Below are 12,165 nucleotides of genomic sequence, written 5' to 3' on the forward strand. Positions count from 1 at the left end.
GAGGATACTAGTTAGATTTCAAGTATGGAGAGTATTTAGAAAGCTTGTGATTTGTAAAGTATATTGACATACATAAAAAATATTGACTAAAACAGAAACTAATAACTAATAATGATACTAACTCTAGTTTATTTAGCTTGAATTGTTTGTTCTTCAGTAGATCACTGAGGTGTTTCAAACCAGTGTCTCTAAGTTTAGTCCCACTCAGGTTCAGTTCTCTTAGGTGTGATGGGTTTGATTTCAGAGCTAAAGTCAGAGCAGAACAACATTCATCTTTCATTTCACAGCCGCTTAACCTACATTGAGAAAAAAAGACAGAAGTCACACTTCATTCTGTTTAATTTAAATAAAACATTTTATTCTTGCCTGTGAATGTTACTGACCTCAGTCTCTCCAGTTTACAGTGTGAATCCTTCAGTAAGTCACATAAGTAATTCACTCCTGTGTTTTTTATTTGATTCTCGCTCAGGTTCAGTTCTTTCAGGTGTGATGGGTTTGATTTCAGAGCTGAAGTCAGGATGAGACACTGTCTCTCTGTAATACTGCAATCACACAGACTGAAGACAGAAAGGGAAAAGACAATAAATCAGACATGTTGTGTTCATGTGTGAGTTAAATTAATCTCAAGTGAACACCATATAGTTCCAATCTTATATCTTAAATATTTCAGATTGGTGAAATTACTAAGAGGGAACCTAAATTCCTGAAAATAAAAAAATCTGGTTATATCTGGAGTCACCTCTTGGACATCCAGTCATGGCTGGTAACATCTCCAATATCCACATTTGTATATACGACCTTATTGTGGAAATAAAAAGCCCTATTTCCTAAAATATACAACTCCTATGTTGTTTTTCATTTACTCAATTCATCCAGTTACTGAACAAATACTTTTGGTTACTTTTTAGTTCATAAAAATAAACCTCATAAAAAGGCACTGAATCTATCATTTATTTCTTGTCAAAACGAGTTGACTCGGTCCCCTCTAATGAATACATCTAAAACATTATCTGAGATTGCTCTTTCTCATAACTATTTTATCTTCTAGAATGACTTTGTTTACGTGGCACCTTCCTTCTCAACTCTATATATAGCCTCCTTTAAAGAGAAATATATTTTCTCAAATCAAGATATTTCTTGTAATATATTAATTTGGAAGAGTTATCTGAATGATTGTTTTTGTCTTTATAAGGGTGATGCTGTACAACGTAATTCCTTTTATCAATACTTAAATGACTGCTTGAATGTATAATTTACTATAGATAATGACCCTAATAAAATTTGTTTTTTGGATCTATCGATAATTTATGCCAATAATTGTTTGTGTACAAGCCTTTATAAGGTCTAACTGCTATAGAGTATAAGAATACTAAGAATACTAACTCTAGCTTTCCCAGCTTGAATTGTGTGTTCATCAGTAGATCACTGAGGTGTTTCACTCCAGAGTCTCCGAGTTTATTCCTGCTCAGGTCCAGTTCTCTCAGGTGTGATGGGTTTGATTTCAGAGCTGAAGTCAGAGCAGAACAACCTTCTTCTGTCATTTCACAGCTGCTTAACCTACATTGAGAGAAATGTGAGAAGACAATGTCACAGTGTCTTAATAAAACAAACAAACAAACAAAAAAACAGAGGAAGAGTGTTTTGATTTCCACAATTTAGTCATCAATAGAGAAAAGCTGTTCATTTGATCAGATAATAAACACATCTCATGGTTTCATATTTCTAATGATTATCTGCGTTCTCTCTTCTCTGTTCAGTATCTTGATCAGCTTTACTACACAGATTCGACTTTGCAGATTAAAATAAAACTGTAGATATATGAAGTACAGTAATACTTCTCTAAAATATTAAAATATAAAGCACTCTGAATCGAAATGGTTTGTGTTGTCTGTTGCTGTAAAGTTTGCTCTGGAGCAAACGGTAAAATGGTTTATGAAGTGTGAAGAGGCTGTGTTGTGAATGTTAACTGAACAGACCTATACTCGTTAAAAACATTATGCAATTTTGTCTACAGAATCAACGAAATAATAATTATATGCTTCAGCCACTTTAATTGAGCTTGGCATCTTCACATACATATCTATGGTACAATCAAACAACTCTCTGAGAGCTGAAACTATGGTAACGCAGGGCTGTCAGTCATCAGGTATGGGCGGAGCCTAAACAATGTGACGTCACACTACTCAGAGAATAAGAACAGATCTAATGAGACTTATTTGGTTTAATGCGGATCAAAAAAATGATGAGAGCGTAGATTTGTATCATTTTGGGGTGGTTCTGCTAACACATTTATTCATTTAGATTATATTAGATTCAACTGTACCATTGTGTAGAATAAGCACACAGACAGTACAATTCAGTCAAGATCTGACCTAAAGTGCAAATGGCTTTATATATGTGACCAGAGTTTACATATATGCGTTTTAAGTCCCTGGGGTATATTTGCAGCAATAGCCAAAAATAAATGGTATTGGTCAAATTTATCAGTTTTTTTAACGCCAAAAATCATTAGGATATAAGTAAAGATCGTGTTCCACAAAGATATTTTGTACATTTCTTACCATAATTCATTCATCAATTAAAACAGACTGCTGTAACATTACTAGTAATGTGAAATGCTGTAACATGCTCACATCAGTGTGTTGAGTGTACAGTGTTTATCCTGCATTAGAGCAGAGATATGATTCACTCCCGTGTCTCCTACTTTATGTCCACTCAGATTCAGCTCTCTCAGGACTAATGGGTTTTTACTCAGAATTCCAGTCACATACTGACAGCCTTCATCTGCAGCAGGACCCAAAACCCTGCAGAAGACAAGATGATCAATTTAAAGATCATCAAACATAGGGCCCCATCACAAAACCCAAGCAAAGTTTTTTTTTTGTCTTTTGATGCAGAAGTAATTCTGTTCATTAGGAGAGAAACTGCAGGTTCAGACGTATTATAGATCTCCTGTAGTAGCTGTGAATCTGAACTCAGCATTCAGCGCCATTTAAACAATCAGTATAATTAGTCACACTGAATATTTTTTAGGACAGATGTCCACAGTAACACAATGTTAATTACTGAGGCACCAAACTACTGAATCCCAACTACTGAATATCTGATTAGCCTGTAACTTTTAATTCAACTGAACTACATTTACGTTAATCATAGAATAAACAGAAGCTGCAGCTAAATAGTATAATCTAATATTTTCATATAGTGCAAGTAATTGACATGTATATCATTTATTTCACATTACTTCATCACATCTCACCTCAGTGTCTTCAGTGGAAAGTTTGGATCCTGTAGTAAATCAGTGAGATCCTTCATTCCTGATTGTCCGGGATCATTTCCTGTGAGATCCAGCTCTATCAGGTGTGAAGGGTTTGATCTCAGAGCTGAAGACAGAGCCTTATAACCTTCTTCACTGATACTGCAGCCTGAGAGTCTTTATTACATTCAAAATTATTTAATTATTATTACAGATAAAAGGTTTAATATCTTACTTTTGAAAAAAAAAAATGGTTGATTGCATTCACCTGAGTTTCTTCAATGTGCATCCTGTATTTTCTAATGCATTCTGAAGTTTCTTGACTCCCGAATCCTGCAGATTGTTGTTGCTGATGTCAAGCTCTTTCAGACTGGAGTTTGATCTCAGGACTGTAGCAAGAGCTGAACAGCTTTCCTCTGTTAGACCACAGTCACACAGCCTAAAATGATCGACATAATTGAACCCTTAGATTCCAGATTTTCAAACCATACATCAATGGAAAGCATATTTATTTACTTTTTAGATGTATAAATCTTAATTTTGAAAAAAATAACACTTAAGACTTAAGATTTTGTGGACTGAGTCACATAAATAAAATGTAATATTCAACCGATTTTTGAGCTCTTCCTTTTAAAATTTTAATCTATAAAGTTAATTATATATTATATATATTTTTGTTCCTTTCAGTTGTAATTTAGTGTACAAGACATTGCATTGTTTTCCTTGTGATTGTACCATTGTGCCGGTCACAAACATTGTGGTGTCGGAAGCAGTGGCAGCACATCAAAAAAAATAGTTATTTTTCATGTCAATCCCCTCCGCATCCAGAGTGTAGTCTTGTGTCGGGCTGTGGAGATGGCTTTGCTACTGTTTTTAAAGACACTGTTCATTGCAGCTACTTTCTCAACCATCTTAAGTTGCAGCTTTTACAGATAGTCTTAGTAAACCCCATCACTACAGCTCCAATATATCATCTTTCTCACCACAATAAGTACTTTTAAGTGAACTTGCTGTATTAATAGAGGGTTCGGTTACCATGCATGAAATAAATGAACACTGTTGACCGGGTGATTTTAACAATCATGTTTGCTGTGCTTCTAAACCATCCTGTGCAGATTTTTTTAAAAGCTGATGGAGCCAAACCCTGCTGTCTAACTTGGTATACATTTTGCATGATGCTCCATTACCTTCTTTCTACCTGCTTTAAGTTTTAACCTATTGATTTAACCTCATTAGGGGTTTCCTGGAAATTCTGATTATCAATTATGTAAAACTCAACAGGTGTGAAAGTATTTCACCAAAATGATCCACAAAGCAACCTCAAAATGGATTTTTTTTAAAAATGCCTTAACATAAGTTCACACTTAAACCGCATTGAAATGCTGTGGCTGGAACTGAAATGTCGATTTCATGATGGAATTAAAACCAATATATTTTATTGAGCTCAAGCAGTTCTCTTCTCAGTCATTGTCTAGGTCCATGTCAACAAATGGATCTCTAAACAATAGTCAAAAACCTTACCTCAGTATCTCTAATTTACAGTTAAAATTCTTCAGTCCAGCGCAGAGCAGCTTCACTCCTGAATCCTGCAGATTATTATTGTTCATGTTCAGCTCTTTCAGACTGGAATCCGATTCAAGAACTGCAGCCAAAGCTGAACAGCTTTTGTCTGTTAAGCCACAATCATTTAGCCTACAAGAGAAATAAATTAAATCCATGTAATATGTTAAATATCAAATGATCAAATACTATCAAATGATTTAAAAAAAGGAACTAATTAATCACATATTTTCTACAATTCAAGAAAACCCAACTTACAGTAAAGTTTTTAAATATACATTGCAATATTTTTACATCCAATATTTTATGTACAAACAACAAAGACAGTACATTTATAATATTTCTGTAATGGCATCTTTTTTTTTTTCGCTGAATGCCAGCATCTGATGTCTCTGGAATATATTTCTCCTAGTAGCTAGTAGTATTAATCATTGATTATCAATTCAAAGCTACCAACAAATCACCGGAACCAGATATACACACACATATACACACACATTAAAAGTCCTTGGTTCAATCTGACATGTGCTTAAAACTGAACTGGAAATTGGCTTGCTTAGTTGGGGACACTTCATTTCTAGCAATTATAGAGACCGTCTCTATACCGTGCATTTAATAAAACATTAGGTGTTTAATCTCGTCGTTATCCATTACTATCACTCTATTCTCCAATTTGATACTGTTCAGTGCTTTGGCACAATCTGTAATGTTAAAAGCACTACAAAAATAAGTGTGACTGATTGATTGATTGATTGATTGATTGATCGAATATTTAAAGCTATAAGTTCTTTCTGTTTTTTTAAGAGCTGCCACTGTGAATGTAATGTGGATCTGACATTAATCTTATTTACCCTCAGCTCTTTTTGCCAGGTCTTAAAGTCTCTATTAATGAGCTGACAGATTGAATTGTGTGTGTTAGATGAGTGAGGCAGTGCTGGGCTGCTTCAGGACAGTTCTGAAAGCTATTTCAGAGACATGTTCTTAAATATGACTCACATAAAATAGATTGCATGCTTGCACGGCTTTAAGGCAGCTTTAATCAACTTTTAATCAGTATCGTTTGATGTGGTTGTAAAGACTGTGTGAATATATAAACGTACAGATAAAAGCAACAGTTATGAGTGTTGGCTGCATTTTAATACACTTCATCTACAATATAAAGAGAAAGTTACAGTAAGTATATATCTCTTTTAGAATTAAATAACACATTTTGTTGAACTATTTATTATTATTATTTTCTTAAAAATGGCATTCGTTTGAAATTAAAGTGCAAACTATTTTATTAGATTTACATGGATTTTATCTAGACATTTCTCTTTCCATGTTGTTCAGTTAGCTGCAGAAGAAGCACATCATGTTATTATGAAACACATTGTTCCATTTTATTTCTTCTCCAATATCAACTTCTCAAACTTCTGCTAAACATGAGATATGCATCAAAGTAGAAAAATTTTAGATAACAAAAAATGACAAAATATATTAAACTTACAGAGCTCTTTTGGAGGTTTTGATGACTGCTGATAATCTAATGAGACACTCGTCTGATTTCTTGAATTTCTGAAGCTCAAACTCCTCCAGGTCCTCCTCTGAGGTCAACAACACAAAGACCAATGCAGACCACTGGGCAGGTGAAAGGTCAGCAGATGCGAGACTTCCTTTGCTAAGGTGGGTCTGAATCTCTTTCACCAGAGTTTGGTCATTCATTTCGTTCAGACAGTAGAACAGATTGATGGATCTCTCTGGAGACAGATTATCCTCTAATTTCTGCTTGATGTACTCAACTATTTGCCTTTTGCTCTGCTCAATTTTATTTTCCTGTGTCAACAGACCCTGTAAGAGCCTCTGATTGGACTGGAGTGACAAACCAAGAAGGAATCGAAGAAAAAGATCCAGGTGTCCATTATCACTCTCTAGTGCCTTGTCCACTGCAGTCTTAAGCAAATCAAGCAAGGTATTACTTTTGTTTTCTTGTTCTGCATAGTAATCAAACACACTTTTCTTCTTTATGTCTAGAACCATATGTACATAAAGGGATGCAATAAACTCTTGAATGCTCAAGTGAACGAAGCAGTACATGGTACCAAGAACGATCCCCGTTTCCTCCTTAAAGATCTGGGTACACATGCCTGAGTACACTGATGCCTTATAGACGTCAATACCACAGGCTTCCAGATCTGTGTCATAGAAGATCACATTGTTTCTTTCCAGCTGATCAAATGCCAGTTTCCCCAGTGAAAATATGGCATCTTTATCCCAGAAAACATCTGGTGTGTGTTCTCCATCATACTTTTTTCTGCTCTGCTGCATCTGAAATCTGAGAAAGTGAGTGTACATTTGTGTCAGAGTCTTAGGAGTGTCTTCAGTATTTGACTCCTGTAGTGTTTTGGAGGCCTCATCAGCGTGATCGTTTTTCACAACATTATTTCTTTTCTCTTCTAAAATGTTCTGCAGAACAGTGGCTGAAATCCAGCAGAAGACTGGTATGTGGCACATGATAAAGAGACTCTTTGATTGTTTAACATGGTCAGTGATTTCTTTGGCCTGATTTTCATCCATCACTCTTTTTCTGAAGTACTCCTCCTTTTGTGCATCATTGAATCCTCGTATCTCTGTCAGCCGATCGATACAGTCAGGAGGAATCTTACTGGCAGCTGCTGGTCTGGTGGTGATCCAGATGAGAGCAGAAGGAAGCAGGTTTCCCTTGATGAGGTTTGTTAAGAGAACATCCAGAGAGGCTGGTGATGAAACATCAGACCACGTCTCATTATCCTTAAAGTTTACAGGAAGTCGACATTCATCCAATCCATCAAGAATGAACAAGACTTTGAATTGATTTCTTTTCGTAAGATTCAGTCCTTTTGTCTCTGGGAGAAACTGAGTTATAAGGTCCATCAAACTTAGTTTTTCTTTCATCTTTAAGTTAATCTCTCTTAATGGAAGAGGAAATATGAAGCTAATGTCTTGATTGGCTTTTCCTTCGGCCCAATCCAGAACAAACTTCTGTACAGAGACTGATTTTCCGATGCCAGCGACTCCTTTTGTCAGTACAGTTCTGATCTGCTCGTCTCGTTCAGGTGCGTTAAACAAATTTTTATACTCAACCTGTATCTCTTGTGATTCATGACGTCTGGAGGCAACTTCAATCTGTCTTACCTCATGCTCAGTATTGACCTGTTCACTACAACCCTGAGTGATATAGAGATCTGTGTAGATGTTGTTCAGAAGTGTAGAATCGCCTTGCTTTGCAGTTCCCTCCAACACACATTGATACTTCTTCTTTAGGCTACACTTTAGATCATGAATGAAGATCAGCTCATCTAAACAAAAATACAGATTTTACATTAGATTTTACAGATTTGTTTCTGATACATGTATGCAGCAAGTGAAAGTCTGACAGATGATCACCAGTCTCTTACTTTCTAGAGTATCAGCAACTTCTTCTTGCTTCATCTCTCTCAGGAAGTAGAGCGTGAGATCAAGAGCTGCTTCTTTGTTAATGCATCTCTTCTCATTAAAATCTTTTATATTGTCTTGTAAGTTTTCTTTTTGTAATATTTTCTTAAACCTTTCCAGCTCATTCTTCAAAAAAGTAATTATTTCGTTTTCAAGAATCTAAAATAAAATAAACAAAAACCAATTTAAGTTTCTAAAAGAAAACAAATGATTGAGGTAATCAAATGTCTATTGAATATTCTTGCAAGCATTGTTCAGTAAACTGTTTGTTAGAAATGTAAATATTATATTTGTGTTTTCCTACCAGGAAGATCCACTGGAGATTATCTGTTAAATTCTTGAAGCTCCTGTGAGTCTGGACGTCTGAATCTAATGTCTCATATTGAAATCTATTAGGGAATAAAATCAAGTACTACAGTTTTAGGGGAACTATTAGAGACACGATGTTTATGAGGCATGAGTAATGCAACGTGTAAAACAGCCAGTACTAATTCATGATAATACGTAAATATGTCTCCATTGGATGTAACAAATGCCTTGTTTGTAATGGCTTTTATTGTTTTATAAAATATCTAGTTCAAGTCTTTGCTGATGCTCTTAGCATCTCAATGAAAACTCTGATAAATATTAAATCAATACAGATTCAAGATAAATGCTTAATTAAATATTTGCTAGCAGTTCTTGTGCAACCAACAATAACAAATACCTTTTTAAAGATGATGCTTTTTTCTCACTGAAGTATGGTGGCATAGCATCTTTTGACCAATCACTCTTCACAGACACAGAGTTGGACACTTGTGAGCCGGATCTTACACTAATGACACATAAAACAGAAAACTCTAGGAGATACTTCAAGCTCATCTGAAGAGATGTTTACTCTAGTTTAACAAAACCAATGGACTAACTCGTTAGGCCTGCTAGAAAGAACTAGTTATGTTAGTGCATCAAAAATACTGGGTTTTACAAAATATATTCTTTCACGTCAAGTCATTTTAAGGTTCTTTGCTGATGCTCTAAGAATCCTGATGAAAACTCTATAGATTCATGATAAATGTTGAATTATTAAACATTTTCTACCAGTTCTTGTGCAACCAACAATAAGAAAATCATTACATACCTTTTTATAGATGATGCTTTTTTCTCACTGAAGTATGGTGGCATAGCATCTTTTGACCAATCACTCTTCACAGACAAAGAGCTGGACACTTGTGAGCCCGATCTTACACTAATTACACAAAGAACAGAGAAAACCATAGGAGATCAGGCTCATTTGAAGAGTTGTTTAGTCCATTTTAACACAAAAAAAGCTCAACAGGTCTGTTAGAAAGGACAATTTCTACTTCACAAAAAAAACACAGCTGGCTCAAAAACTGTGTTATAGTGCAACCATATCAAACCTGTTTAGCTCACTGGCAGAAAAAAAATACTAAAATAAAAGCAACATATTGTAGCTATAGCAATGAATATAATAAACAATGAACTGTGTACAGTGAGTCTGAAAAAGACAAAAAGCTTTAACATTTTACTTTAATATCCAAAAATGTGCACTGTAAGAATCTGATGTATTTTTTAATCACTTAAATTAAATCTAGTTCATTTAATACCCAATAAATATGCAACCCCAAACATGTAATGCAATCAGATATATGTGATAAAACATGAATGATCTGTTTGATGTGATTTCTACAGGTTCTGAGAGGTCAACAGTAAAGATAATTCTAGCAACATAAAAAAACATTTGTGCAATTTTTTTTCCACAAATGTCGCTGATTAAAGACGGTTTAGAGAAAAAAAATTCCATTTAAGGCAATTGACATGGTAACAGCGGGAAAAAAGCTAATATACTCCTTCATAGAATGCGTTTAAAATAATGATGTAAAACAGACTCAGTCTTACCTCTGTTTCTGTGAGAGACTTGGTAAGTTCTTTCCTCGCTCCTCTGACATACTGCAGATGAACAGACTACTTCATGAAAACAATCTTTGACCTGACCTGGAAAAACAATATGTTACAGAGATTAATAAAATGGCTGTATATGGGTCTAAACAGTGGTATATTGTAACTAAGTAAGTAATAAAGTATGAGTATTGTGAAAAAATCACGGCTGAAGAACACGGTTGTTAGGCATGACGCGAAGCAGTTACCACACAATGAAAAATATTAAACATAAAAATATCTGTATTTTTAAGGCATGTTTTATGATGTATTTCAACAGGTTAAGGGAGGCTCAAAAGGAGGATGATCAGCTAAAGCACTATTGGCCGCAAGTGCGAGTCACTGAAGACCAGAAAGTGTGGCCTGGGCCCCATCCTTTCCTGCACTTCGTCATCAAAAACGGCCTGCTGGTGGTACCGCGCTCAAAAACGGAGGCCATCCTGGACCTCGCACACGCCCATGCGAAGGTAGGACATCTTGGAGTGAATAACACCTGCCAGCCAATCCGCGACCATTTGCACTGGCCCGGCCTGGAGGCCGAAGTGAAGCGGTTTTGTCAAGCCTGCCCAACTTGTCAGCTCTCAATGCCGCGAACGCCTCCCCCCAGCCTGCTGATTCCGATGCCCATCATAGAGGTACCCTTTGAAGGACCTTGTGAGGTATGTTTAGGTGTCGTGTTAGTGTAAGGATATAAAAAATACAATTTGTGCAGCAGAAAAACCATTACGCATATGGCATGAACACATAACAATAGGGATATTAGTGTGTGCATGTGTGTGTGAGAGAGAGCAAAATAATATGACTTCTAAAGTATAAACTTCCATTGGTAAAATACAATGATAAAGCTATTTTGTAACCTAATAAAGGGATAGATAGATCTTATAATATTAGGCATAAGACCAGCTTACTTTAATGTGATAATATGCCTTATATGCTATACAGAACCTTTCATCTGTTATAGTGGTTGTTAATTGTGACAATATGCTTCTTGTATTAGGCAACATGTTGAAATATACTATTGTTTAGTAGTGTGCTGTCCACCCTGTTATATCCTGTTCACCGTGTTTCTCCTTCCGTGCCACCTGTAAGGTCTGTTTTGATTCATGTTCATGTTTTATGTATTTTATTTCGTAATCTGTTTTGCCCTCTTGTTCTCTGCCTGGTTTATGTGTCTCTTGTTCATTGTGTCATGTTCTGATTGGTTGTCCTATTCATTTTTTTTCTTGCTCTCATTGGTTCGTTCAAGTCTTGTGACCCTCATAGTTTTGTATAAGTTTTGAAATTCATAATAATAAAAAGTAACCATTTGGGGAAAAATATCTGAAAAAAATTACAGAATTAACCATATGTCTCGTGCAGCACAAAGCAGATATATAAACGCTAAAATACAAGTTAAACAAGCATATGCACATACATTACACTAAAGCCTTTGTTGACTAAAAGGGATCGCCTTGTCTGAACGGAAGGTCTGCTTTTACTTTCGATTACGCATCGTTATATTTTACGTTTCATTTTTGTCGTTAAATGTTGCTATTATGCGAGGAGACCGCCAAAATAATAATAATAATAAAAATTACAGAGTAATTTCAAAACATTAATCATTTAGATGAACGGATTTAGTTTTGATCTAAACGTCGTTTGAGTTTGGCGGCTTCGTAAACAGGCAGACTCTCTATACATTTAGACCACGTTCACAAATATGAAAATGAACATTCGCCCTATAGCTGTATTATCGGAGTGTTCAAGCTCACCTGAAGCCGCTCTTGTGCGCAAAAAGCAGCAGAACCCAGGCAGACGTGTTTGAAACGCTTTCGATTTCGGCAGGAAGTGCGTCACTAAAACCAGACCAGAATTATATAACTGTATAATAATTTTTAATACGCATTTAAATTAGTATAAATATAAGAATTGTATATTATTTGATCGTATGTGATAAACCTTTTTAACATAAAAGATGAAAT

General features: G+C 35.4%; 1 protein-coding gene across 4 annotated transcripts in view; it reads right to left on the reverse strand.

Moving 5' to 3' along the window:
- LOC122334160 (NACHT, LRR and PYD domains-containing protein 3-like) overlaps window positions 1-12,040 on the reverse strand; it is a 15,842-nt gene extending 3,802 nt beyond the window's left edge. The window contains exons 1-14 of one of the 4 annotated variants that reach the window (XM_043231992.1): window positions 11,956-12,040; window positions 10,166-10,261; window positions 9,387-9,494; window positions 8,976-9,083; window positions 8,574-8,658; window positions 8,233-8,428; window positions 6,306-8,133; window positions 4,778-4,948; window positions 3,525-3,695; window positions 3,260-3,433; window positions 2,634-2,804; window positions 1,384-1,557; window positions 384-557; window positions 123-296 (exon numbers count right to left, since the gene is read on the reverse strand). In XM_043231992.1, the coding sequence (XP_043087927.1) occupies window positions 123-296; window positions 384-557; window positions 1,384-1,557; window positions 2,634-2,804; window positions 3,260-3,433; window positions 3,525-3,695; window positions 4,778-4,948; window positions 6,306-8,133; window positions 8,233-8,428; window positions 8,574-8,658; window positions 8,976-9,083; window positions 9,387-9,494; window positions 10,166-10,215 (3,584 nt within the window). In that variant the 5' untranslated portion in view covers window positions 10,216-10,261; window positions 11,956-12,040. Of the gene's footprint in view, window positions 1-122; window positions 297-383; window positions 558-1,383; window positions 1,558-2,633; window positions 2,805-3,259; window positions 3,434-3,524; window positions 3,696-4,777; window positions 4,949-6,305; window positions 8,134-8,232; window positions 8,429-8,573; window positions 8,659-8,975; window positions 9,084-9,386; window positions 9,495-10,165; window positions 10,262-10,584; window positions 10,763-11,955 lie in introns of those variants that run through there. The other 3 variants (XM_043231995.1, XM_043231993.1, XM_043231996.1) reach the window with 3 other exon arrangements.
- Between the last annotated feature and the right edge of the window lie 125 nt (window positions 12,041-12,165).

The sequence above is a fragment of the Puntigrus tetrazona genome, unplaced genomic scaffold (genome assembly GCF_018831695.1).
Source record: "Puntigrus tetrazona isolate hp1 unplaced genomic scaffold, ASM1883169v1 S000000488, whole genome shotgun sequence".
In the NCBI taxonomy this organism is placed as follows: Eukaryota; Metazoa; Chordata; class Actinopteri; order Cypriniformes; family Cyprinidae; genus Puntigrus; species Puntigrus tetrazona.